The 25526-nt window shown below is 41.1% G+C and overlaps 1 protein-coding gene across 2 annotated transcripts in view; it reads right to left on the reverse strand.

The window, feature by feature from the left end:
- KNTC1 (kinetochore associated 1) overlaps positions 1 to 25526 on the reverse strand; it is a 306855-nt gene that overhangs the window by 12071 nt on the left and 269258 nt on the right. For both annotated transcript variants that reach the window (XM_089653668.1, XM_089653667.1), the window contains exon 62: positions 23823 to 23968. In XM_089653668.1, the coding sequence (XP_089509794.1) occupies positions 23823 to 23968 (146 nt within the window). The remainder of the gene's footprint in view (positions 1 to 23822; positions 23969 to 25526) is intronic.

Genomic DNA, 25526 nt, shown 5'->3' on the forward strand with positions numbered 1-25526 from the left:
TGTTGTATGCTGCACACGTACATTTCACTGTATATTTCTTTCTGATTTGTGGGGCCTGTATACCAAGGGTTAATGCAGGTAGGAAGCGGATTCATCAGGTGAAAACACTTTCACTGACCAAATTAAGGTCAGTGGTGGGTGTGGCTTCATTGGGTGTGGGGCCTTGTTTGGCACGCTCCAAATACAACCTAGCTTATATAAAGATGTGCAGTAGTGAGTGATTTGGCCTGTTACTAGGCCGGGTGGTTTGTGACTAAGTCCTTGCTTGTAGTGGTTTGGGGGAAGAAGAGATTTTGTGCTGAATTGCCCCAGACACCACCCAGGCTGTGTTTGGAAGTGGGCTGGAAATGTTTGCATATTTTTGGCCTTGTAAAGTGTTTGTGTGTTATTGCACAGTGATTGTGTTTTTTCTCTTTGCATTGAAAGCCTCACACATGTCAATCGTTTTGTTTAAAATCTGCTCTTGTTTTAATTTTGCTTGCTTATTTAGACTCCAATGCATTTTTCTGACAAACCTGCTGACAAATGTATGTGTAGGGGATTTGTAGAGGTGGGAGGGGATTTGTAGAGGTGGGAGGGTTTTTTTTCACATGCTTTGTTTTCTTGATATTTTGATCTGAAGACTTTTTTTTTTGAATGGATCTTTATACTACGTGATTGTGTAAGTAAATCCTATGTGCATGAAAATGTTACTTGATTCATCTTCCCCTTTGTTTCCTGCTATAACCTGTGCACACACAGTTCACTAGAAGTATCTTTAGATTGTAAGCTCTTATGAGCAGGAGTGTTTTATTTTTGCCACATCAATCCTATTTTTGTGACTCACCAAGATATTGACTGTACCTACTTGTTCCTGCTGACCAAATAAATGACGATATATTTGATCAATAAATATTTGACCGATGTTTTTGTGTTTATTTTATGTTCAATATATGAACAACCTTAATAGTTACTTTGTATACTTATATAATCTGCTCAAATGTAGCTTGTAAGAGCGTGAATATGCAAGTGTGTGCAAACTGGCTTTTTCAAAACCAAAAAAAAAAACCCACTTGCACCACAATATTGTTATGTACTAATGAATGTCACATTCACTGTGCAGCCAGCTACAGGTTTTCTACAATTCGATTTACAGTAATAAAATAGTCCACACTTTGTTGATTTTTGGCCTTTGGCAACAAATATTAGCCAAGGTTAAAAAAAACAAATCAATAAGAAACACACATTTGCGAAAGCTATCATAGCCGCACATAAAAATGCGCGATTGCAAACAAATAAGCACCAAACAGGTGTCCGCATGGCGCATGAACGGCTATCCTGGAAGTCCGTCATCACGTGCGCGCGCACCCGGAAGTGGTTGTGGGGAGTGTAAGTGGATGACAAGTGGTTGGAGGTTTTGTGTTGGTTGAAAATTTTGATAACCTTATTGGCATTTGGACATGGCGAGAGCACAGTTATCAACTGAGGAGATGATCCTTATATGTACAGTAAGTGTGGCCATTGCAAACATGTTTATAACATGTGAGGGACAGGTAATTGCAATTTTGTGGGTGGGGCCTAGCAGAATCTCACTTGGTGCACATGCTACTTATCTGTACATTAGCTCCTGGGTATTGATGGGTCAATGATATTAACCACTTGCCTACTGGGTACTCCTACCCCCTTCCTGTCCTGGCCAATTTTCATCTTTCTGCACTGTTACCCTTTGAATGACAATTGTGCGGTCATGCCACATTGTACCCATCTTAAATTTATATCAGTTTTTTCAGACAAATAGAGCTTTCTTTGGGTGGTATTGACTTGCTGCTGTGTGTTTTACTTTTTGCTCGATAAACCACAAAATAGCTCATAATGAATAAAAGTCTGTTTATATTATAACATTTGGTAAACTGGTAATTTAGCAACACTGATGTGCGTTGATGAGGCAGCACTGGTGGGTGGCACTGCTGGCCACAGGTGGGCGGAACTGTTGGGTGGCACTGGTGGGCACTGATCATCGGGGCCGACCCCTGCTTTGATAACTGCTGGTTCTCGGCAGTACTTTCCACACATTCTGATAGCGTGATGAAAGTGCAGCCAAGACCCGGCAAATGCATTTCCCGGTGATCAGCGTGTCATTGGACATGGCTGATCACATGGTAAAAAGCCGCTGTGATTGGCCTTTACCACATCACGTGATCAGCTGTGTCCTTAGGACACAGCAATCACGGAGAGCGCGTTCTGCCAGGATGTCATATGACACCCTCCCAGAGCTGCCTGGATGCAGTGTAGCATTATTCGGCTATCTGCGGTCGCCCAATAGGTAACCAGCTAGGCCTTCATGGCTAATCTTTGAATATCTGGACATGTATACTGCGTATAATGCATTACATTCTACAATGTGTTGGTGTACATGGTATTACAGTGTGCAATGCGTTGCTGGATTCTGCATGACAGTGGACAGCGTATCACAGTGTGCAATGCGTAGCTCCATCCTGCATGACAGTGTACAGTGCATTACAGTCTACAATGTGTGGGTGTACACGGTATCACAGTGTGCAATGCGTTGCTCCATCCTGCATGATAGTGTACAGTGCATTACAGTCTACAATGTGTGGGTGTACACGGTATTACAGTGTATTACAGTGTGCAATGCGTTGTACACTGCAGTGTGCACTAAAGCATTTTACACTCATGCACTGTACACACTAACGCATTTTACACTCATGCACTGTACACACTAACGTATTTGACATTTTTAGTGTGCAATGCGTTAGTGTGCAATGCCTTGGACAGTACAATACATGTGCATACCCTGAAAAAGGGTCCTGCACATTTTTGGCCCGGATGCGGTGCAATTTGAGGTGTGCAAAATGTTTGTCTCTAATTGCAACGCACACAAATTGCATGTGATTTGCCCAGGAGTGCGGTGTTAGACCACAATGCATGTATGTGAAGCCAGAATAAAAGGATGTGGATTTTGTCTACTTTTACTTGCGCATGTTAACATTATGTAAGTGCATTTTTTTTCTGTTTAACATGCTATAGAAATGGAACATGCATTTGGATGGAGTGTTTTTGTATGTGCATTTTGGAAGTATTCTAAACACACATTGACCCTAGGGCCACACCATATCTTATGCAGGCCATAGATGGGTCGAAAATTGGCCGATTTTTCGTCCGAAAATAAAATCGGCCGATTTTCGGATCGTTAGTGGGCTATTTGTTCGGCCGTTTTTCGGTATTTTGGCAGATTTTTTTTTTCGGTAAAGTTGGAAAAAAAAACGGCCGAATTTGCCGATCGGCCGATTTTCGCGGCAATGATGGGCAAATTGGCCGATTTTTTACTGATAAAAAATCTGCACATGAGCAGTGACCTGCAAGAGGAAGACAAAAAGAAGAAAAAGAAGAAGAGGATGAAGAAGAGAATGATGATGAAGAAGAAGAAGAGGATGATGATGAAGAAGAAGAAGAGGATGATGATGATGATGAAGAAGAAGAGGATGATGATGATGATGATGAAGAAGAAGAGGATGATGATGATGATGATGATGAAGAAGAGGATGATGATGATGATGATGAAGAAGAAGAGGATGATGATGATGATGAAGAAGAAGAAGAGGATGATGATGATGAAGATGAAGAAGAGGATGATGATGAAGAGGATGATGATGATGAAGAAGATGATGAAGAAGAAGAGGATGATGATGATGATGATGAAGAAGAAGATGATGATGATGAAGAAGAAGAGGATGATGATGACGAAGAAGAAGAAGAAGAGGATGATGAAGAAGAAGAAGAAGAGGATGATGATGATGATGAAGAGGATGATGATGAAGAAGAAGAGGATGATGATGAAGAAGAAGAGGAAGATGATGAAGAAGAAGATGATGATGAAGAGGAGGATGATGATGAAGAAGAATAAGAGGATGATGATGAAGAAGAAGAAGAGGATGATGAAGAAGAAGAAGAGGATGATGATGATCAAGATGATGAAGAAGAAGAGGATGAAGAAGAAGAGGATGATGATGAAAAAGAAGAAGAGGATGATGATGAAAAAGAAGAAGAGGATGATGATGAAAAAGAAGAAGAAGAAGAAGGATGAAAAATGAGAGGAATTCCAGTATGGCAAAAAGTGTCCCTGCAGAGAGCTCCGCTATTTCTTTGACAGTTCCTTGACATTTACAGCGGTTGCAACATTGTATCTATTTGTTTCCGAATAAAAACATCTGTATCCTAAATGGATACAAATAGATACATTGTTGCAACCGCTGTAAATGTCAAGGAACTGTCAAAGAAATAGCGGAGCTCTCTGCAGAGACACTTTTTGCCGGCTGTAGACGGGATGAAAATCGGCCGATTTTTTTTTTACCATTGCTGGCAACGTCGGCCGCTTGAACAACCAATTTTTCATTTTTTAAAAGAAAAATCGGCCGTTTTTCTCCCCGTCTATGGTCTGCATAAGCATTAGTGTGTCTGGGGGAGGGGGGGGACCTTTGGCCTTTCCAAACACAGTAGATGCTCCAAGAATGTTTCCTTGAACTCTTGAAATGGTTAAAAAGGAAAGACACTCTAGATAGCCTGCACTGAGAATTGACTGTCATGATGACGTGTCAATGATTATTTGCTCTCATTTTTCAGGAGTGGTACTGCTTGCGGTTGAAGCTGGTAGAAATCCACCTTCACGTCCTCCACTCACCTTCACTCGTGGCCAGTGGATATTTTGTGGCTGCAGGCAAGAACTGGCATCGAGGACCTGCATAATGACCCTGGCATGCCAGAGGTGGTTTGGAAGCAGCACAGCAATTTGACCATCCCTTTCCTCTATGTTGGTTTTAGGGGTAAAGAATTGCTTCTCGTTCGTGAACGGACTGTCGCCGGATATCAGAGTCCCCATATTTTCAAGATATGTTTTAGCCATGTTGGCTTATTTTTATGTTATTTTCCAAGTGTGTCGCACCTAACCGCACAGTAGTGTGGTGCCATGCGTATTTGTGGCTGTGAATGGGGCTGTTTTTAATAGACGTGTGTAGGTGCAACAACGTTTTCATCATGGTACCTGCGCACATCTACATAGGGCATTGCATTTCTTTGCTGTGCTGGAAAATGTGTGTTCTTGCATGCGTTTCTGCACCACCAATGGTGTGAACAAGTCCTAAGGGCTGGTTCACACTATAGAAACAGTCTAGATGTGTTCCTGATGGGTTTTTTTCATGCCCTTTTGGCATGCATGTTTAGTGTGTTCCAGTACATTTTGAATGCGTTTTGGACATGTTTACATTGCATTTTTATATCCCTTCCACTTATTTTTTTCTATTTTCTTTGTATTCAATGTAGTTAGGGACATGTGCGTTTTAGTACATTCAAGGACGTTTCAATGTGTTCCAGTACAGTTCTGTGCAGAAACAATGCAGCGTGGTCAACTTTGTTTACAGCACCTGCAATGCACTGAAAATGCAAGTGCTGATGTGAACTATGACATTGACAACCATATAACCTTCTTTCTGTGCGTTTGTGATGCCGAAAAAGCAACTGAAACACATGTAGTGTGAACTGGCCCTAAAGTTTATTAGAGGTCAGGGAACGGGACTGACCAGGAATTGTGAATTCAATCAGACTAGTGGTGAGATACAATCAGCAATTGTATAATAATGTGAGATCTGAGCTGTAGCTGATAGAAAATGAGACACATTCACTTGATCAGTAAATAGATAGTTAAAGAGTGGGGCGGTGATCCATAGATTTGCATATGGGACAGGTGATGGCGGGGTGGGGGAGGGGGTCAAGTTGTATAAGGAGACAGATTTAAAAGAGAAAAATGTTACAATGAAATATACACGGCATGAAAATGGCACATTTCCTAATTGGCAGAAGAGTACATTCATCCACTTTCTAGTCATTAGGCAAAATCATAATTGTTTGGTCAATATTCCTGGCACTGACACAACCCAGAAAATTGATCTCCATTTTTTAGGATGTAGCCATGACTGGGATTAGAACCCATGACCCAAGTGCTGTAAGTTCTGAGCTCTAACCACTAAACCACTGTGGGAGACACAGTTTGAGCTATAATGTAGAATAGTTCCATTGTTTGAAAATGATAGAGCGAGCGCTGGTCAAATGATATAGACTAGTAAAATGGTATTACACAAGATAAATATAACCACGAACAGTAGTGCATGAACTCGTGAAAGGTCATCCACCCCTGTGACAGTGTACTACACTATTGAGCACCTTTCTGGCTCCTGTGGCTGAGCTAATTCCTCCCCAGGACCATTTGGGCACCCACCCTGATGGATGGATGGATGGATGGAGCTGGATGACTAACCCATAACTGCCAGCATACCGCTGCACCCCCAGATGTGTGGAGTGTATAACCCATACACATTAATACTTTTGTTCTGGTGAGTGTAGACCAGTCCCAAGGGTGGTTTACCTTTCACGAGTTCATGCACTACTGTCCGTCACGGAGAGACCACACGTGCCATTCATAGGCACTCTCCGAGTTGGTACTCTCACACGAAGGACATTCCATTATTCAGGAATGATTCTATGAACTTATTTTAGCACCATTTACAATATTACATCATTGTTGCAATTCTTTGCACTTTTTGGTTTTTACATGCGTTCATTATTGATCACATGCATTTATAGCGCTGCACTTGTCTTTACCATAGAATAGTTACGTGATTAAAGAGAATGAAGATATATAATTATATTGGGAAATTAGAAGTATATAAATTATTTGAGATATAAGTGTGTAAATGTTTAACATTTGAGTACAGAATGTATGACATTCATTAGTAAATGCATTAGTTTCCTGATCATTTTGGAGACACAGCAAGAAAATAAATAGAAGAAAATAGAAAATTCTAATACAGGTGTACAGGTGTATTTATAACATTCTAAGAATTCTTTTGCCATCATGAAAACGCCAATGTAAATAAAGCGCGCGCTTGTGCGCCATCTAGCGAACATATCCGGTATTGCACCTAAAAATGTGCCAGTGATAGCAAAGTAGTCAATAGACGCTCGTCAATGAGCTTGCTAGACGCTGGTCAGACGACTGATTGATTGACCGAAGTCTGCCTGAATGGTCAGTCTCTGCTATTACACTCACATCTTAGTGAATCAGGGCCAAGGTGTCACACTCTAATCAGCTAATTAACTCAAAACATCTGTAAAGGTTTCTTAAGCCTTTAAATGGTCTCTCAGTCTGGTTCAGTAGGTTCATGGAGAAGACTGCTGACTTGACAGTTGTCCAGAAGAGAGTCATTGACACCCTCCACAAGGAGGGCAAGTTACAAAAGGTCATTGCTAAAGAATCTGGCTGTTCACGGAGTGCTGTATCCAAGCATATCAAGTGCTTGCCATCCACCCTTTAGCAGAACTACTGCTACAGAGTGGCACGGCTGAGCAAAATCACATCTATACTGTATACACGTGATTTGCATTTCAGAGTGGGGGCGTGCGCACGCTGCCCTACCTGCACCACTATTGGTGGCTAGGGATGACAATCACTGGGTCCCGGCTGGCGATTCCCAGCCAGCACAAGGTGATAGTCGGTAAAGCTGACAGGGGAGAGACCTGTGTGTAAGCAAAACAGGTCTCTCTCCTGTCAGGATGGACATGCTGCTTTTTATCTTTCTGCACAGCAAAGAGAGAAAAAGCAGCATGTCTCCCAAGTAAAACACACACAGTTAACCATATGATTGCCCCAGATGTAAACCCCTTCCGGCCCAGTGTCATCAGTACAGTGTCAGTGTTTTTTATTAGCACTGTATTCGTGTCACTGGAGATGTCAGTGGCAGTTAGTTTCCCCCCAGTGTCAGAATGCCCACCACAGTCACGCTATAAGTCGCTGATCGCCACCATTACTAGTATATAAAAAAAAAATTCCAGTATATAAATCCGCCATTTGTAGACGCTATAACTTTCACGTAAACCAATTAATATACAATATTAGGATTTTTTTTTTTAGCAAAGACATGTAGCAGAATACATTTTGGCCTAAATATATGAAGCCTTTTTTTAAAAAATGTTTTTTATTGGATAGGTTTTATAGCAAAAAGTCAAAAATATTGGAGTTTTCCTCAAAATTGTCAATCTTTTTTTGTTTATAGCGCAAAAAATAAAAATCGCATTAGGTGATCAAAAAAAAAAAAAAAGACATTTTCATTTATGTATAGCATTGCATGACTGCATCATTGTCAGAGGCGTCTTACTAAGGGCTAAGGACATAAAGGACTGGACTGTTGCTCAGTGGTCCAAAGGTCATCTTTTCGGATGAAAGTAAATTTTGGAAATCAAGTTCCCAGAGTCTGCAGGAAGAGTGGAGAAGATCAGAATCCAAGTTGCATGAGGTCCAGTGTGAAGTTTCCAGTCAGTGATAAATTTGGAGAGCCGTGTCATCTGCTGGTGTTGGTCCACTGTTTTATCAAGTCAAGTCAGTGCAGCCCTCTACCAGGAAATTCTAGAGCACTTCATGCTTCCCTCTGCCGACAAGCATTATGGAGATGCAGATTTCATTTTCGAGCAGGACTTGGCACCTGCCCACACTGTCAAAGGTACCAATACCTGCTTTAATGATCATGGTATAACTGTGCTTGACTGGCCAGCAAACTCACCTGACCTAAACCCCATAGAGAATCTGTGGAGTATTCTCAAGAGGAAAATGAGACACACCAGACCCAACAATGCAGATGAGCTGAAGGCCGCTATCAAAGCAAACTGGGATTCCATAACAGTTCAGCAGTGCCACAGGCTGATAGCCTCCACACCACGCCACACTGATGCAGTAATTTATACAAAAAAAAGCCCCGACCAAGTATTGAGTGCATACTATACTGTACATGGACATACTTTTCAGTAAGCCAACGTTTCTGTGTTAATCCTTTTTTTATTGGTATCCACTTGCCTACCAGGCACTTATACCCCCTTCCTTACCAGGCCAATTTTCAGCTTTCAGCGCTGCCGCACTTTGATTGACAATTGCGCGGTCATGCAACATTGTACCCATATGAAATTTTGATCATTTTTTTCTCACAAATAGAGCTTTCTTTTGGTGGTATTTAATCGCCACTGGGCGCTTTACTTTTTGCTCTATAAATTAAAAAAGTGCAAAAAATTTGAAAAAAAAAAAAAAGTTTGTTTCTTTTATAAAATTTTTCAAACAGGTATTTTTTCTCCTTCACTGATTTGCGTTGATGAGGCGGCACTGATGGGCACTGATAGGCGGCACTGATGGGCACTGATAGGCAGCACTAAAGGGCACTGATAGGCAGTACTAATGAGGTGGCACGGATAGGCGGCACTGATAGACAGCACTAATTAGGGGTCACGGATAGGCGGCACTGATATGCAGCACTGATAGGCGGCACTGATAGGTGACACTGATGATGGGTACTGATAGACGGCACTGACTGGCATCACTTCTGGGCACTGACTGGCAGCACTGCTGGGCTGCACTGGTGGGTGGCACTGGTGGACAGCACTGGTGGGTGGGCACAGGTGGGTGGCACTGGTGGGCACAGGTGGGTGGGCACAGGTGGGTGGCACTGCTGGGCACATGTAGGTGGCACTTCTGGGCACAGGTAGGTGGCACTGCAGAGTGGCACAGGTGGGTGCACTGCTGGGCACAGGTGGGTGCACTGCTGGGCACAGGTGGGGGCACTGCTGGGAATGGGTGGGCGGGGCTAGTGGGCGCACTGCTGATCGGAACTTGCGGGGGTCACTGCTGGGCACCGATCATCAGGGCACTGATCATCAGTGCCCTGATGATCGGTGCCGATCCCCGCTCTGACAACTGCCGGTTCTCGGCAGTACTTTCCTCACGATCTGACAGCGTGAGGAAAGTGCAGCCGAGAACCGGCACTTGCATTTTCCTGTGATCAGCGTGTCATTGGACACCGCTGATCACGTGGTAAAAGGCCGGTGGGATCGGCCTTTCACCACATCACGTGATCAGCTGTGTCCGTAGGACACAGCGATCATGGAGATCGCCGGGTGCGCGCCCCCTGGGGCGCGCAGGAGAGCGCGTTCTGGGAGGACGTCATATGACGTCCACTCAGAACTGGCCGGCCGCGGTGAAGCCGTCTTTCGGCTATGCGCGGTCGGCAAGTGGGTATTATGTATTTTTCTAATTTTCTGAGTTGTTCAATTTTGGGTTTGCACTAGCTATAATCATCAAAATTAAAAGAAAGAAATATATCACTGTGAGTGTAATGAATCTATGTAATACATGAGCTTCACTTTTTTAATTGAATTAGTGAAATAAATTAACTTTTTGATGATATTCTATATGCCCTACTAAGAGTCATCAACCTCTATTTTGATGATTCTTACAGACATCATATCCATCAATGCAAGGAAAATAATGTGTTGGGTGTGCCCAGCCCCAGCAATGCAAGGGAAGAGGAAAAAGGCTTTAGGGAGGCTACCTCAGAGTACAGAACAGCCTCGGGATGTGAGGACATACATTAAAAAAGCTGTAGTAGAAAACATGAAAAATAAATGGGTCAAAATAAGTCTGCTGCCCCAGTGTCCTTTCCTGCTTCTACTTCTGTTGCGATTTCTCATCCTGCAGAAATTCAGTCTTCTGTCAAGCAGGACTCCGAGCCAGATAATTTTGAGGATTTACAGGGCCATGTTTTTGATTTCTTCCTCATTTCTCAGGCTTTTAAGGAGGGAATTTACTGTGAGAGAGACACCTCTCAGCTTAACCACCTTAACTCCGCCCTATAGCAGGATTTCTGCTACAGGGTGGAACCTCTGCGCAAAATCACACATATATATATATATATATATATATATATATATACACACACTGTATATATATATATATATATATATATATATATATATATATATACACACACTGTATATATATATATATATATATATATATATATATATATATATATATATATATATATATATATATATATATATACAGTCATGGCCGAAATTGTTGGCACCCTTGATATTTTTCCTGAAAATCAAGTATTTCACACAAAAAAGGTATTGCATTAACACATGTTTTGCTATACACATGTTTATTCCCTTTGTATGTATTGGAACAAATATAAAACAGAGGCAGAAAAGCAAATATGACATAATGTCACACAAAACCCCAAAAATGGGCTGGACAAAAGTATTGGCACCCTTAACTTAATATTTGGTTGCACACCCTTTGGAAAACATAACTGAAATCAGTCGCTTCCTATAACCATCAATAAGCTTCTGACACCTCTCACCCGGAATTTTGGACCACTCTTCCTTTGCAAACAGCTCCAGGTCTCTCTTATTGGAAGGACACCTTTTCCCAACAGCAATTTTAAGATCTCTCCACAGGTGTTCAATGGGATTTAGATCTGGGCTCATTGCTGGCCACTTCAGAACTCTCCAGCGCTTCTTTGCCATCCATTTCTGAGTGCTTTTTGACGTATGTTTGGGGTCATTGTCCTGCTGGAAGACCCAGGATCTTGGACGCAAACCCAGCTTTCTGACACTGGGCCCTACAGTGCGACCCAAAATCCTTTGGTAATCCTCAGATTTCATGATGCCTTGCACACAGTCAAGGCACCCAGTGCCAGAGGCAGCAAAACAACCCCAAAACATCATTGAACCTCCACCATATTTTACCGTAGGTACTGTGTTTTGTTCTTTGTAGGCCTCATTCCGTTTTCGGTAAACAGTAGAATGATGTGCTTTACCGAAAAGCTCTATCTTGGTCTCATCTGTCCACAAGACGTTTTCCCAGAAGGCTTTTGGCTTACTCAAGTACATTTTGGCAAACTGTAGTCTTGCTTTTTTATGTCTCTGTGTCAGCAGTGGGGTCCTCCTGGGTCTCCTGCCATAGCGTTTCATTTCATTTAAATGTCGACGGATAGTTCGCGCTGACACTGATGCTCCCTGAGCCTGCAGGACAGCTTGAATGTCTTTGGAACATGTTTGGGGCTGCTTATCCACCATCCGGACTATTCTGCGTTGCAATCTTTCATCAATTTTCCTCATCCGTCCACGACCAGGGAGATTAGCTACAGTGCCATGGGTTGCAAACTTCTTGATAATGTTGCGCACTGTGGACAAAGGCAAATCTAGTTCTCTGGAGATGGACTTGTAACCTTGAGATTGTTGATATTTTGCCACAATTTTGGTTCTCAGGTCCTCAGACAGTTCTCGTCTCCTCTTTCTGTTGTCCATGCTTAGTGTGGCACAGACAGACACACAATGCAAAGGTTAAGTGAACGTCTCTCCTTTTTATCTGCTTTCAGGTGTGATTTCTATATTGCCCACACCTGTTACTTGCCCCAGGTGAGTTTACAGGAGCATCACATGCTTGTAACATTCTTATTTATCCGCAGTTGTGAAAGGGTGCCAATACTTTTGTCCAGCCCATTTTTGGAGGTTTGTGTGACATTATGTCGAATTTGCTTTCTTTCCTCCCTTTTTTTGTTTTGTCCCAATACACACAAAGGGAATAAACATGTGTATAGCAAAACATGTGTTAATGCAATACGTTTCGTGAGAAATACATGATTTCCTGGAGAAATATCAAGGGTGCCAACAATTTCGGCCATGACTGTATATATATATATATATATGCGATTTTCGCTTTTGCTGTGACGTGGGCCTTTGTGCATGCCCGCTGACCCGGCGGTGCCGTGATTCGTGCCTGACCGACTAATCAGCAGATTCCAGCCAGTGATGTTTGGCCTGGATCTACTGATTGATCCCTGCCCTATCACAGATCTTCCTCTACCCGTGTTTGCATAATTTCCTGTACCTGTGTAAATGTAATCTTCTCTCCCTGCGCACATTCCGTTCCAGAGAAAGAAGCAGGTCCACGTGAGTAAAAACAGCACACTTTTACAATAAAAGCACAACTAGGTCACATTTAACCCCCTGATTGCCCCCCCAGTTAACCCCTTCACTGCCCTGTCACCAGTGTCATTAGTGCAGTGTACAGATGTTTTTACTGATTACTGTATTAGTGTCACCGGCGACTTCAGATAACGTTGCGTCTCTCCCAGATAGCGTCAGATTGCATGCCACTACATCAGTCATCACATTTAACCCTTTGATTGCCAGGCACATTTTCACATACACAATAAACCTCCATTGCTATTATAGTGTCTGAACGGATCAATATCTGATCAGATCAGAACTATACCAGCGTTTACAAAAGTATGAGCCAAGAGGAACAGAGCTGTGAAGTTAGTGATTAAAATCAATATTCACCTTCCATGGAGGTGTGCTTTTATTGATCCAGTAGTAAAATGGTTGTGTATTACACACCATACAGCACAGTATGTCCCAGGACCATGCAGTGAAATGTCCGCTCACCTGCGTCCCCGGACCGGGAAGAGACGCTTGTCCTCAGTATGTTCCTGGGCCAGCCGGGGATTGCGGCACTCCGGAAGTGAAGTCACTGCAACCAGGACGGAAGCGGAAGCAGAGTTCTGAGCGTGAGATGCAAGCTTGGCTGGTAACCGTGACAACGCATTTCGTGCGCATGTGCTTTGTCAAGACGCGATCCCCGGCTGGCCCAGGAACACCACAAAAAGTGATCACCACAATTAAGCTCATATGCTTTGACTTTTTGTTCCAGTTCACAAAAGTATCCCCAAAAACACAGCATTGTCAGGATCAGCACCTGCATTTAGCTCTTACGTGTAACCCCCCCCCCATACCCCCTAGCAAGTGCAGTGTTAGTAGATCACTGTCACTTGATACATTGCACACAAAACCGCAGTGTTAGCAGAATCAGGCCTGATCTCTGCTAGCATTTGCAGGTAAATTGTTTTGTAGTAGCACAAGCAGTCCCTGACAGCCAGGTGCTCTTTTTACCGTGAGTCGCACCAGGTACCTATACATTTAGTGGCCAAAATGTCTAACGAAAGGTACTCCAGTGAAGAGGCCTACAGGATTCTGACCATATTAGATGGGAGCGAAGGGGAAGCCTCACTGACAGAATCTACTTCAGAATATGAACCTGTAGACAGCAGCGGCACCCTGACAGATAGCTGAGATGATGGAATAGAGGTCCCTGTTAAGGTAAGGCTTATCCAACCCCGTTTCCAGGTTGCGGAGGTGGTACAATTGCATGATGATTCTCATATGTTACAAACAACCAGTGGTATTGGTACCATTTGTATAAACATAAAAAATATGCAAAATATGTGTGCACAAGGAGTCAATGAATTAAAGAGTTTGTTCACCAATGCCAGAAGTCTGCCAAGCAAAATAGGTGAGTTGGAAGCTTTGGTGCATGAAGAGAACTATGATTTAATTCGTATTGCTGAATCTTGGCTTCATTCTTCACATGATTGGGCCATTAATATTCCTGGCTATGTTCTCTTTCGGAGAGACAGGGTAAATAGGAAAGGTGGTGGTGTCTGTCTCTATGTGAGAATTGATAGAGTGAGTGTGAAAGAGGACCTAGTTGATGGAGTATGTGATAAGGTAAGGCATTATGGGTAGAACTGCACATGGGGGTGCGTACTACAAAGGTAATCATTGGAGTTTGTTATAGGCCTCCCAGTGTTAATGAGGAGGTGGAAACTCAACTCCTTGCACAGATCGAAAGGGCTACAAGGGCTGGGACAGTGATACTAATGGGGGATTTTAACAGTGATAACAATGGGAGAGTTTAACTACCCGGAAATTGACTGGAGTAATGGTATTGCAGGAACAGTTAAAAGGGCAAAATTTTTTAAACCTACTACAGGACAATTTTATGGTACAGTTCATAGAGGCCTTGTAAGGAAATATGTCTTATTAACTGTCATCCATTTTGTATAATACCTCCATTTCTAAATGTGTGAACAGTTAGTTTCGCTTGTAACTTCTCTCTCGTTTCCTGAGAATAGTTTCCATTTCACTGTAACCGGAACTACCTTATATGGTATCCCTCAGCTATTTGCGGTTTCTGTTCTTCACGTAACTATATTGATAAGATTGGAATGTTTCATTGGTCATCCTAAGACTAAGCAATACCCACTGAGTTCTGCATAACAGTTCTTGTTTTGCATTAAATGTTCAGAGATTTAGCTTTCACACTTCGGTGTCTGGAGCTTTATTTATCCCAGGCCTGAGGGTGAAAATAAAGAGGACAGGGGATACAGACAACTAGGAATGATGCTTTGCTGGACCTGGTAATCTCAAACCATGCAGAGCTTATTATGAATGTCCATATAAAAGAACAACTGGGTAGCAGTGACCATAACATGATTTCATTTATTGTTAGCTGTAAACATCAAGCACATACGGGAAAAATAAAAACGCTCAATTTTAAGACAGCTAATTTTCTAAGGCTGAGAGCTGCTCTCCAAAATTTAGACTGGGTGGGAATATTGGCATCAATGAACACAACACAGAAATGGTAGTTCTTCAAAAAGCCTGTATGTGAACACACTGCAAAATATATTCCCATGATCAACAAGTTTAAAAGGCTAAAAATCAAACCTATGTGGCTTACGACCAAAGTTAAAAAAGCTATAGATAAGAAAATAGCTTTTATTAAATATACAAATGAAGGCACGCTATCATCGTTTTTACATTACAAAGAATATAACAGAATATGCAAAAAAGAAATAAAGGCCACAAAAATTGAAAATGAACGACAGATTGCAAAAGATAGCAGGACAAACCCCCCAAAAATTCTTCAAATATATTAATAGTAAAAAAGTCCGGTCCGAGTATGTAGGCCCTTTACAAAATAATCTAGAGTGGGTGACTGGGGACAAAGAGAAGGCAAATATATTAAATACCTTCTTCAGCTCTGTGTATACAAAGGAGCATGGGGGAGCTCTTGTCCATGATATTGACACAGCTCCAGATGATCCACATTAGCTCACAATTGATATGATCCAAAAATATTTAAAACAGAATAAAAGGTGAATAAAGCACCTGGACCGGATGGCATACACCGACGGGTCCTTAACCACTTGCCTACCAGGCACTTATACCCCCTTATTTACCAGGCCAATTTTCAGCTTTCAGCGCTGCCGCACTTTGATTGACAATTGCGTGGTCATGCAACATTGTACCCATATGAAATTTTGATCATTTTTTTCTCACAAATAGAGCTTTCTTTTGGTGGTATTTAATCGCCACTGGGCACTTTACTTTTTGCGCTATAAATAAAAAATTGCCAAAAATTTGAAAAAAAAAAAAAGTTTCTTTGTTTCTATTATAAAATTTTTCAAACAGGTAATTTATCTCCTTCACTGATGTGCGTTGATGAGGCAGCACTGATGGACACTGATAGGCGGCACTGATGGGCACTGATAGGCAGCACTAAAGGGCACTGATAGGCAGTACTAATGAGGTGTCACGGATAGGCGGCACTAATATGCAGCACTGATAGGCGGCACTGATAGGTGACACTGATGATGGGTACTGATAGACGGCACTGACTGGCATCACTGCTGGGCACTGACTGGCGGCACTGACTGGCACAACCGCTGGGCACTTACTGGTGGCACTGACTGGCTGCACTGGTGGGCGGCACTGGTGGGTGGGCACAGGTGGGTGGCACTTCTGGGCACAGGTGTGTGACATTGCAGAGTGGCACAGGTGGGTGCACTGCTGGGCACAGGTGGGTGATCTGCTGGGCACAGGTGGGCGGAGCTAGTGGGCGCACTGCTGGGCACAGGTGGGCGGAACTTGCGGGTGGCACTGCTGGGCACCGATCATCAGGGCACTGATAATCAGTGCCCTGATGATCGGTGCCGATCCCCGCTCTGACAACTGCCGGTTCTTGGCAGTACTTTCCTCACGATCTGACAGCGTGAGGAAAGTGCAGCTGAGAACCGGCACTTGCATTTCCCTCTGATCAGCGTGTCATTGGACACCGCTGATCAGGTGGTAAAAGGCCGCTGTGATTGGCCTTTTACCACATCATGTGATCAGCTGTGTCCGTAGGACACAGCGATCACGGAGATCGCCGGGTGCGCGCCCCCTGGGGTGCGCAGGAGAGCGCGTTCTGGGGGGACGTCATATGACGTCCACTCAGAACTGGCCGGCAGCAGTGCAGTCGTCATTCGGCTATCTGCGGTCAGCAACAAGTTAAAGAATTGAGCTCTGTCATTTCAAAGCCATTGTTTCTAATTTTTAGGGACTCTTTAATGACTGGCATAGTACCACTGGATTAGCGTAAGGCCAATGTGGTGCCAGTATTTAAAAAGGGGTCAAAATCTTTACCATGTAATTATAGACCTGTTAGTTTAACTTGTTTGGAAGATACTGGAGAGTTTAAGAAAAGACCACATAGATGAGATCTTGCTGAAAAAAAAAATATTTTAAGCAACAAACAGCATGGATTCATGAAAGACAAGTTGTCAAACAAACCTGATTTCTTATGAGGTGGTGAGCAAAACCTTGGACAGAGGGGTGGCAGTGGATGTGGTATACTTGGATTTTACAAAAGCTTTGCCACAGTTCCCCATACACGGCTAATGTGTAAGGTTAAGTCTACAGGCTTGGAAAAATCTGTATGTAAATAGATAGAAAACTGGCTAATATATCGTATACAGAGAGTAGTGGTTAATGATTCATACTGTGAATGGTCTACGGTTGTCAGTGTTGTACCCCAGAGTTCAGTGTTGGGACCCTTACTTTTTAATATATTTATAAGCGATATAGTATCTAGGATTAAAAATCCCATTTCAGTCTTTGCAGATGACACCAAGCTGTGCAGTGGAATAACATCCTTACAGGATGTCTCCAACTTACAAGCCGACCTCAATGCACTGTTTAATTGGGCAACTATGTGGCAAATGAACTTTAATGTTGATAAATGTAAGGTTATGCACTAGGGTGTTAAGAATATGCATGCATCATACATACTGGGGGGGGGGGGGAAATGGGGGAATCAATGGTGGAGAAGGATCTGGGAGTTCTGGTAGATCACAAGCTTAATAATGGCATGCAATGCCAAGCTGCGGTTTCTAAAGCGAGCAATATCCTCTCTTGTATTAAAAATGGTATAGACTCCAGAGAGAGAGATATCATTTTACCCCTGAACAAATCATTAATAACACATCACCTGAAATATGCAGTTCAATTTTGGGCACCAATTCATAAAAAGAACGTTGGGTAACTGGAGAAAGTACAGAGGAGGTCAACCAAAGTAATAAGAGGCACGGAGGAGCTCCGCTATGAGGAAAGATTAGAGGAACTGAATTTATTCTCTCTTGAAAAGAGGAGATTAAGGGGGGAAAAGATCAACATACAGTTGTGTTCAAAATAATAGAACTGTGTTGAAAAAAGTGAATAAAGCTCAAAATCCTTCTAATAGCTTTTATTTCCATACACACAAATGCATTGGGAATGCTACACTGTAGTGACTTTTGGGGGACTATTTATTAAAAAAATGATTTTATTCCAAAATTGAGAAACCCAGCTGTCTGTCAGGGGTTAACAGTCTTGGTTGAAATTCAAGTGACCTTCTAGTAGATTACAAAAACCAGTGAGTGGAAGAAACTTGTTTGAAAGACAATGAGACACACCACTATTGAAATTCCTACAGGTGATCAAACAAAGTCCCAGAGAAAAACAATGGGGGATCTGATGTTGACTAGTCAAAGACCTGGCAGCTATATGTTTCCTAAAACAAATGCCATGGTCTATGGGAAGCTAGGAGATATTTTAATGGCAGGAAATTTGGACTTCCACAGGTGAGTCATCACACCTAACCAAAACAACAATGATGAGACGAAACTTGAAGGTCTGAGAGCTCACCCAAAACCTTGGGAAGTGTGATGAACAAACAAACTTCATGAACTGTCACAATAGGCTATTGAATTAAGGTTTAACTATAGGCCAGTCTATGTACTTTAAGTACTCAACAATGGATACGTTTCTCCGTCACATTCCCATGAACTATACATCCAGCCAAGGTGAAATCTGGGTCAATTAAGAATACCAAGAAAAATGTGGGGGATATCAATGGGATCTTATAAAGGGTATGTTTCCACACACCAAAATATACTCAACAGAGTTAGGGATTGCATACCACTCAGTTAAGTGTGAAATGATGAAGAATAAGATGATTTGTGAATTGGTGTCAATTGTACATTTCCATCAGAAAGCAAATGTTTCAAACAGTTTGAATCTCAGGGAAATGAAAAACTGAATGTACATATATCTTTCTATGGTCCTTATCCAAGAATTAGCGGTGAAATCAACTATACTTGGATAAGACATATATATATCTAATACCTAAAGATATCTTGGTTTCAATCAAAACATGAGTCATCATTAATACACAAATTGTTTTGTGATCCCTGACTGCCCCCCAGTGGACAGGTGAGACATATCTTATGTACACACACTTCCCGACCGGCCAATCAACAAGCCTGTTGGGAGGGTCTTTAAAAAAAAAAAAAAAAAAAAAAAAAGGTTTGGATGGTATAAAAAGCCATGCACCTCACTTCTAAAAAAAAAAAAAAAAAAAAAAAAAAGCTGAAAAACACAACAGAAAAACCCAACCAACAAAAAGGAAGGAGATCTGAAAAGCTGAAGAAATCTGAAGAAGCTGAAATCTGTACCATCTGAAAAACTTAAAGATCTTCTAAAACTACTTCTAAATCTTTTAAAACTTCTGCTAAACTTCTAAACCTCTGAACTCCTATACTACATTTCTTCTAAACACTACAATCCAGACTGCACTCTCACTTGCTATCTGCGGCCATTTTGCTGAAGGAGTCCAGCTGCCATTTTGTCTTGAGGACCATTTGAAGGCCCAACTACATCCCACTGGGGGAAGCCTCAAACTCAAGATTCTGGGAGTGGTGAGAGTGCTGAGAAACTGTAGTTTATTTGATATTTCAAATTTTTCATAGACTTATAGCGTTTGTAGTATGTTTAGAAATATTAAGATCTATACATAATTATTACTAAAAATTGTTTGATTTAATACTGAAATTAGATATTGCATTTAATTGATTGGTAGTTTTGTTGTAGTGCAATTTATCAGAGAATACTTTCTTACATTTCTATGGCCACGGAATGTGAGAAATAATCTCTGAAGCACTAGAAGGTTACAATTTATAACTAAATTTGATTTTTAATCTCCTTTCTATTATCTATATCTATTGTTTGATCATAGAAATTAGCCTGTTGTATTTTTGATTATACGTACAAGGATACAGTTATCACCAGTATTTTGCGTTTGTGTTAATATATATATAAATTTTGTACATAAATAAATTTATTTATTAAAAAGGCAATTTTTGTGTATATGGCACGAAATCATACTGGCTAAAAGAACTCAAGGTATATTATTAAGTGGTGATCAAATTATTAAGGTGTCCAAATTATTGGTTTATTAAATATTTGCCGTATTTTAACGGCTGGAGGCACTGCAATATTTTGTTTAAGGGAAAGGACACCGCCCTACATATTTAGAATAAATTCTTACATAAACCACCACAACACATTCTATTCCAAATCAAAACATGAAGAAAAATATATCAAATTTGTGTTGTTCCTCTAAAAGAAATTGAAGAAAAGTGAATATTAGACTGTTCAAAAAAATAGCAGTGTTTGTATTCTTTACAAACTCAAACATTCACTATATAAACTGAAAAATGTTTGAAGATTTTGCTTTCCTTTGAATCACTTAATATTTAGTTGTATAACCACTGTTTCTGAGAACTGCTGTACATCTGTGTTGCATGGAGTCAACCAACTTCTGGCACCTGTGAACAGGTATTCCAGCCCAGGATGATTGGACTACATTCCACAGTTCTTCTCTATTTCTTGGTTTTGCCTCAGAAACTGCATTTTTGATGTCACCCCACAAGTTTTCTATTGGATTAAGATCAGGGGATTGGGCTGGCCACTCCATAACGTCAATCTTGTTGGTCTGGAACCAAGATGTTGCACGTTTACTGGTGTGTTTGGGGTCGTTGTCTTGTTGGAACACCCATTTCAAGGGCATTTCCTCTTCAGAATACTTGAAGAGGTCATGCTGCTTTATGCTGATGTATTCAAACCGATCCATGATCCCTGGCATGCGATAAATAGGCCCAACACCGTAGTATGAGAAATATCCCCATATCATGTTGCTTGCGCAACCATGCTTTACTGTCTTCACAGTGTACTGTGGCTTGAATTCAGTGTTTGGGGGTCGCCTGACAAACTGTCTCCGGCCACTAGACCCAAAAAGAACAATCTTACTTTCATCAGTCCACAAAGTGTTGTGCCATTTCTCTTTAGGCCAGTCAATGTGCTCTTTGGCAAATTGTAACCTGATTGTTGGCTGAGTCCTTGCCATTTTGGCTATTCTTCTATCCATTCGAATGGTAGTTTTTCGCTTTCTTCCACGTCTTTCAGGTTTTGGTTGCCATTTTAAAGCATTTGCGATCATTTTAGCTGAGCAGCCTATCATTTTCTGCACTTCTTTATATGTTTTCCCCTCTCCAATCAACTTTTTAATCAAGGTACGCTGTTCTTCTGATTAATGTCTGGAACGACCCATTTTCCTCAGAATTTCAGAGAGAAATGCACTGTAACCAGCATGTACAACATTTGCTGCCTGCCTTCCTTAAATAAGGGCAATAATTGCCACCTGTTTTTCAAAGAATGAATGACCTCACTAATAGAACTGCACACTGCTATTATTTTGAACATGCCCCTTTCAATTAGTGATTCAATTACACAGAATCAGCAGCATGCATGTCATGACTGTTGGGTCTGTTGGATTTCTATTACTCTACTACATCTGCTAGTAAATTATTTGCCATGTAGAAATATCATTTCTACCAAAAACAGTGATTGATCAGGTTAGTGATGTCTAACTGCTATTATTTTGAACACAACTGTATATAAATACATCAGTGGTTCATATAGTGAACTCGGTGTAGAGTTATTCACCCTGAGGTCATCACAGAGGACAAGGGGGCACTCTTTACGTCTGAAGGAAAATAAATTTAATCTCCAAACACAGAAAGGTTTCTTCACAGTAAGAGCTGTGAAAATGTGGAATAGACTCCCTCAAGAGTTTGTTCTGTCCAGCTCAGTGGATTGCTTTAAAAAAAGACCTGGATTCTCTCTCGGATACACAGAATATAACCAGATACTAACATTTATAGGTAAGGTTGATCCAGGGATTATCCGATTGCCTCTCGGGGGGGATCAGGAAGGGATTTTTTTCGAACACTGGCCCGTAGAGCCCATAGTGTCCTTCCGGAGGAGCTTGCAAATCCTGAATGGCAGCCCACAAATTCTGCAGCACCCGTACTTCCCTCATTCATCCATGTCTGGGAAGCCATAACACCTGAATGCCTGTCTCCCTCTTCATTTGTGACCCTCAGGCAATGGCAATAGATGCCTTCTCGATTCCCTGGAAATTCCCATTAGTGTACATTTTCCCCACAACTTTGTTGATTCTCAAGGTTCTCTTACTGCTGCTGAGGCATTTGATTTTAGTCCAAGTTCATCCAAACGTTGTCTGGTTGATGTTAGTAGCATGGAGGTTGAGAGGAGTCTAGAGGAGAATTATATTCCTCAATCTGAAATCACTACACTCCTTTAAGGCAGGAAGAAGTAAAAAAAAAAAACAAAAAAAAAACTGACCTATTCCAGAATTTGGTAGGCATTTTATTCTTCATTCGATCCCATGTGCTGGTTGATTATCCAGGTGTAAGAACTCCAAAAGGGTGTAGATAGAGGATACAGAACTTGTAGCTCCACCCACACAGCCATGTCCATTCATTCACAGAGTTCTGTGAATGGACAAGTACCATCTACCATTGCGGCAGATGGCTTGTACAGTAGTTCTCAATGAACTGCAAGAGCGTTGGCGAGTGCTCTCATTGATCTTCCTGGACTTCAGTAATTGCCTGTCTGCATGATGATTGGATGCTCAGGCACTAAACCATGCATTGTCAGGTGACAGTGGAAGTACTGGGTGTTTCTCCTTATTTTAGCTTCATGTTAAGCCCCTACACAGCAACACTCAGACTGAAAGGAAGAGTCAGCACTATAACCCAGTCAGGGCTCTGTTTTGCTGTGCTATCAGTAAGGTTGCCATGCTTGCAAGAAAGGAGAATACAAAGAATCAAGTTTGCTGTTGCTCGTTCACTGTTCCAGCAGGCTAGGGTTTTAGTCTCTAAAACCATTTATCTTCAACAGATATATTCAGCACCTTACACCAATATAATTTAACTTTTATTTCAGCCTTCAAAATTGAATACATTTTTTATATATACGTTTTTGGTCTCTATGTATTTTTTTTATCTGCACTGTAACGGGAACCAGTGCAATGTAATATTACATTAGCAGTTCTCCCCTCAATAAATTTTTTCTTGTACCCTTAATACGATTTCTTACTTTCTCTTCTTCTATTCCTTTTAAGCATTCCTCTTTACTCTCATTTTACCCATGCTAGCGATCTCAATCCCTCTTCTTTGCATATTTAAGACTTTACAGTATTATTACACAGTTCACATCAATAAAAAATATAAAGTGCCCTCCAATTAAAATACTACATATTTTGCCACTATTTATGGCTTCATCAGAGGTATACATGGCTTCTGTGAAATTGCAATGTGCAAATATACAAAGTGTCAGTCACTAGCCAAGCTGTACTATTCAATTTCCCTGGAGGCCAGTGCCCTTAATATGCTGACGGGGGTGCCTTGACCTCATTTGGGAAGTAGAGCTGTTCACATACTTGTATTCAAACTCTGTATTTAGCCCATTGTCTGGAATTCAGCTTTAAAAGTCCGTTGAAAAAATTACTTCTACAAGTAGCATGTATATTTATGTTAATAAAGGAGAGAACTTATCATTCTGGCAGCATATTATGTTACAGTAATTTAGCAACTTACCAGTTCCTGTTCAGCAGATAATCTGCCAGGTCTTTTACTCGGTTAGCATTAATTGCCTCAGTTTTTAGCATATTGTAGCATTTTGTTTTCAAAAACTTTTCAAGCTGCTTCTTCTTAATCACACTGTCAAAAATTAAACCCTGTATCTGCAACACAGGAAACCATCAAAACATTTGTAAATAAGATTCCAAAGAAAAAATGTTTAGTTCATGCATAAACAGCTAATACTCCCAGAGGAAGATATAATCCTTACAATGATTCAAAAGCTAAAATGTTTTTTACCTTATTGCATTCCTTGCATTAAGGTAAGAAGCGTTTTTTAGTTTTCTTTCCTCTCCCTTCCCTGTGTGACGTGTGAAGGGGGAGAAGACATCCAGTGCTATGAATGGCAGCTTCTCGCCTTTCTTCCTCTTCACACAGGAAATTAAGCAGCAGCAGGAGCCATTGGTTTCTGCTGCTGTAAAAAAAATGCAGTAAAATGAGGAGGAAGTGGGGGCAGGGCTAAGCCTCACTGTTTGTGTCTATGGAGAGACGCCTCAGACACACAACTTGGGAGTAAGCATGCACTGTGTGCCCCCATAGTAAACGGCTTGCTATGGGGACACACGAAGAGAAGGAGGATCCAAGATCGCTGATGGGGGACCCAAGAAGAGGAGGATCGGGGCCGCTCTGTGCAATACCATTGCACATAGCAGGTGAGTATAAAGGTTTGTCATTTTAATTGAAAAAAAAAAAAAAATTACTTTTAGTAACACTAAATAATAAATTGTAGTTTTACAGATTGGACACGTTTAGGAGAATCTCAGTGATTGATGCAAAATGGAAACTGGCAACTATGGACATTTCGTCCTTATTTACAAGCATACCAAATGAAGCCAGTCTGGCAGCAGTGAAATATTTTTTATCTAGGTTGATAGCCCAGAATCTCCCATGTGAGTTCTTAATCAAATGTTCAGTGTGTTTTTAAAAGTAATTTTTGCATTTGAGGGGACCATATATGCCCAAATTCATGGGACAGCCTTGAGCACCTCTGCTGTCCCCTCATTCGCAACTATGTTTGTTGGGTTTATGGAAGAACACAATATTTTTCCTACAGTTCTTTTCTCTGACAATGTCAAATGCTGGCTAAGATACATAGATTACATCTTTCTTGTTTTGGAAGGTGATGAGTCTCATTTTTTTTTGTTTATAAATGACCTAAATAGTATTTTTCTTTTTTTCATCTTCTGTTTAATTATTTTTTTCTTTTTTTTGCATTTTTTCCTTTCACTTATTGTTTTTCATTCACTTTTCAAATCTTTCCAATTTTTAATTTCATTTTTTAAATTCCATTTTCAAATTTCACTTACAAAGAAATGAAAGGTCTATCATTTTTATCATAGGTGTATTTTAACTTTTTGATGGAGACAGAATATCAACCAAAAATCCAGAGATGTGTGCAAACCTGCTAACCAACTACAAGAAACGTCTTACCTCTGTGCTTGCCAACAAGGGTTTCTGCACAAAGTACTAAGTCATGTTTTGTTTGGGGACCAAATACTTATTTTACTCACTGAACTGCAGCTCAATTTACATTTGTATTAACATTTGTATCATGTGTTTTTTCAAACCTGGCCCTCGCATAGGTGTACCCCCGTGAAAATTAGGCCTTATTTATATACTGTAATCAGTTCAGATTGTAAAATGTTTTATTGATAAAGCAAA

This window comes from Staurois parvus, unplaced genomic scaffold (assembly GCF_062004578.1).
Source record: "Staurois parvus isolate SC_StPar_1 unplaced genomic scaffold, SC_StPar_1.0 ptg000719l, whole genome shotgun sequence".
Classification (NCBI taxonomy): Eukaryota; Metazoa; Chordata; class Amphibia; order Anura; family Ranidae; genus Staurois; species Staurois parvus.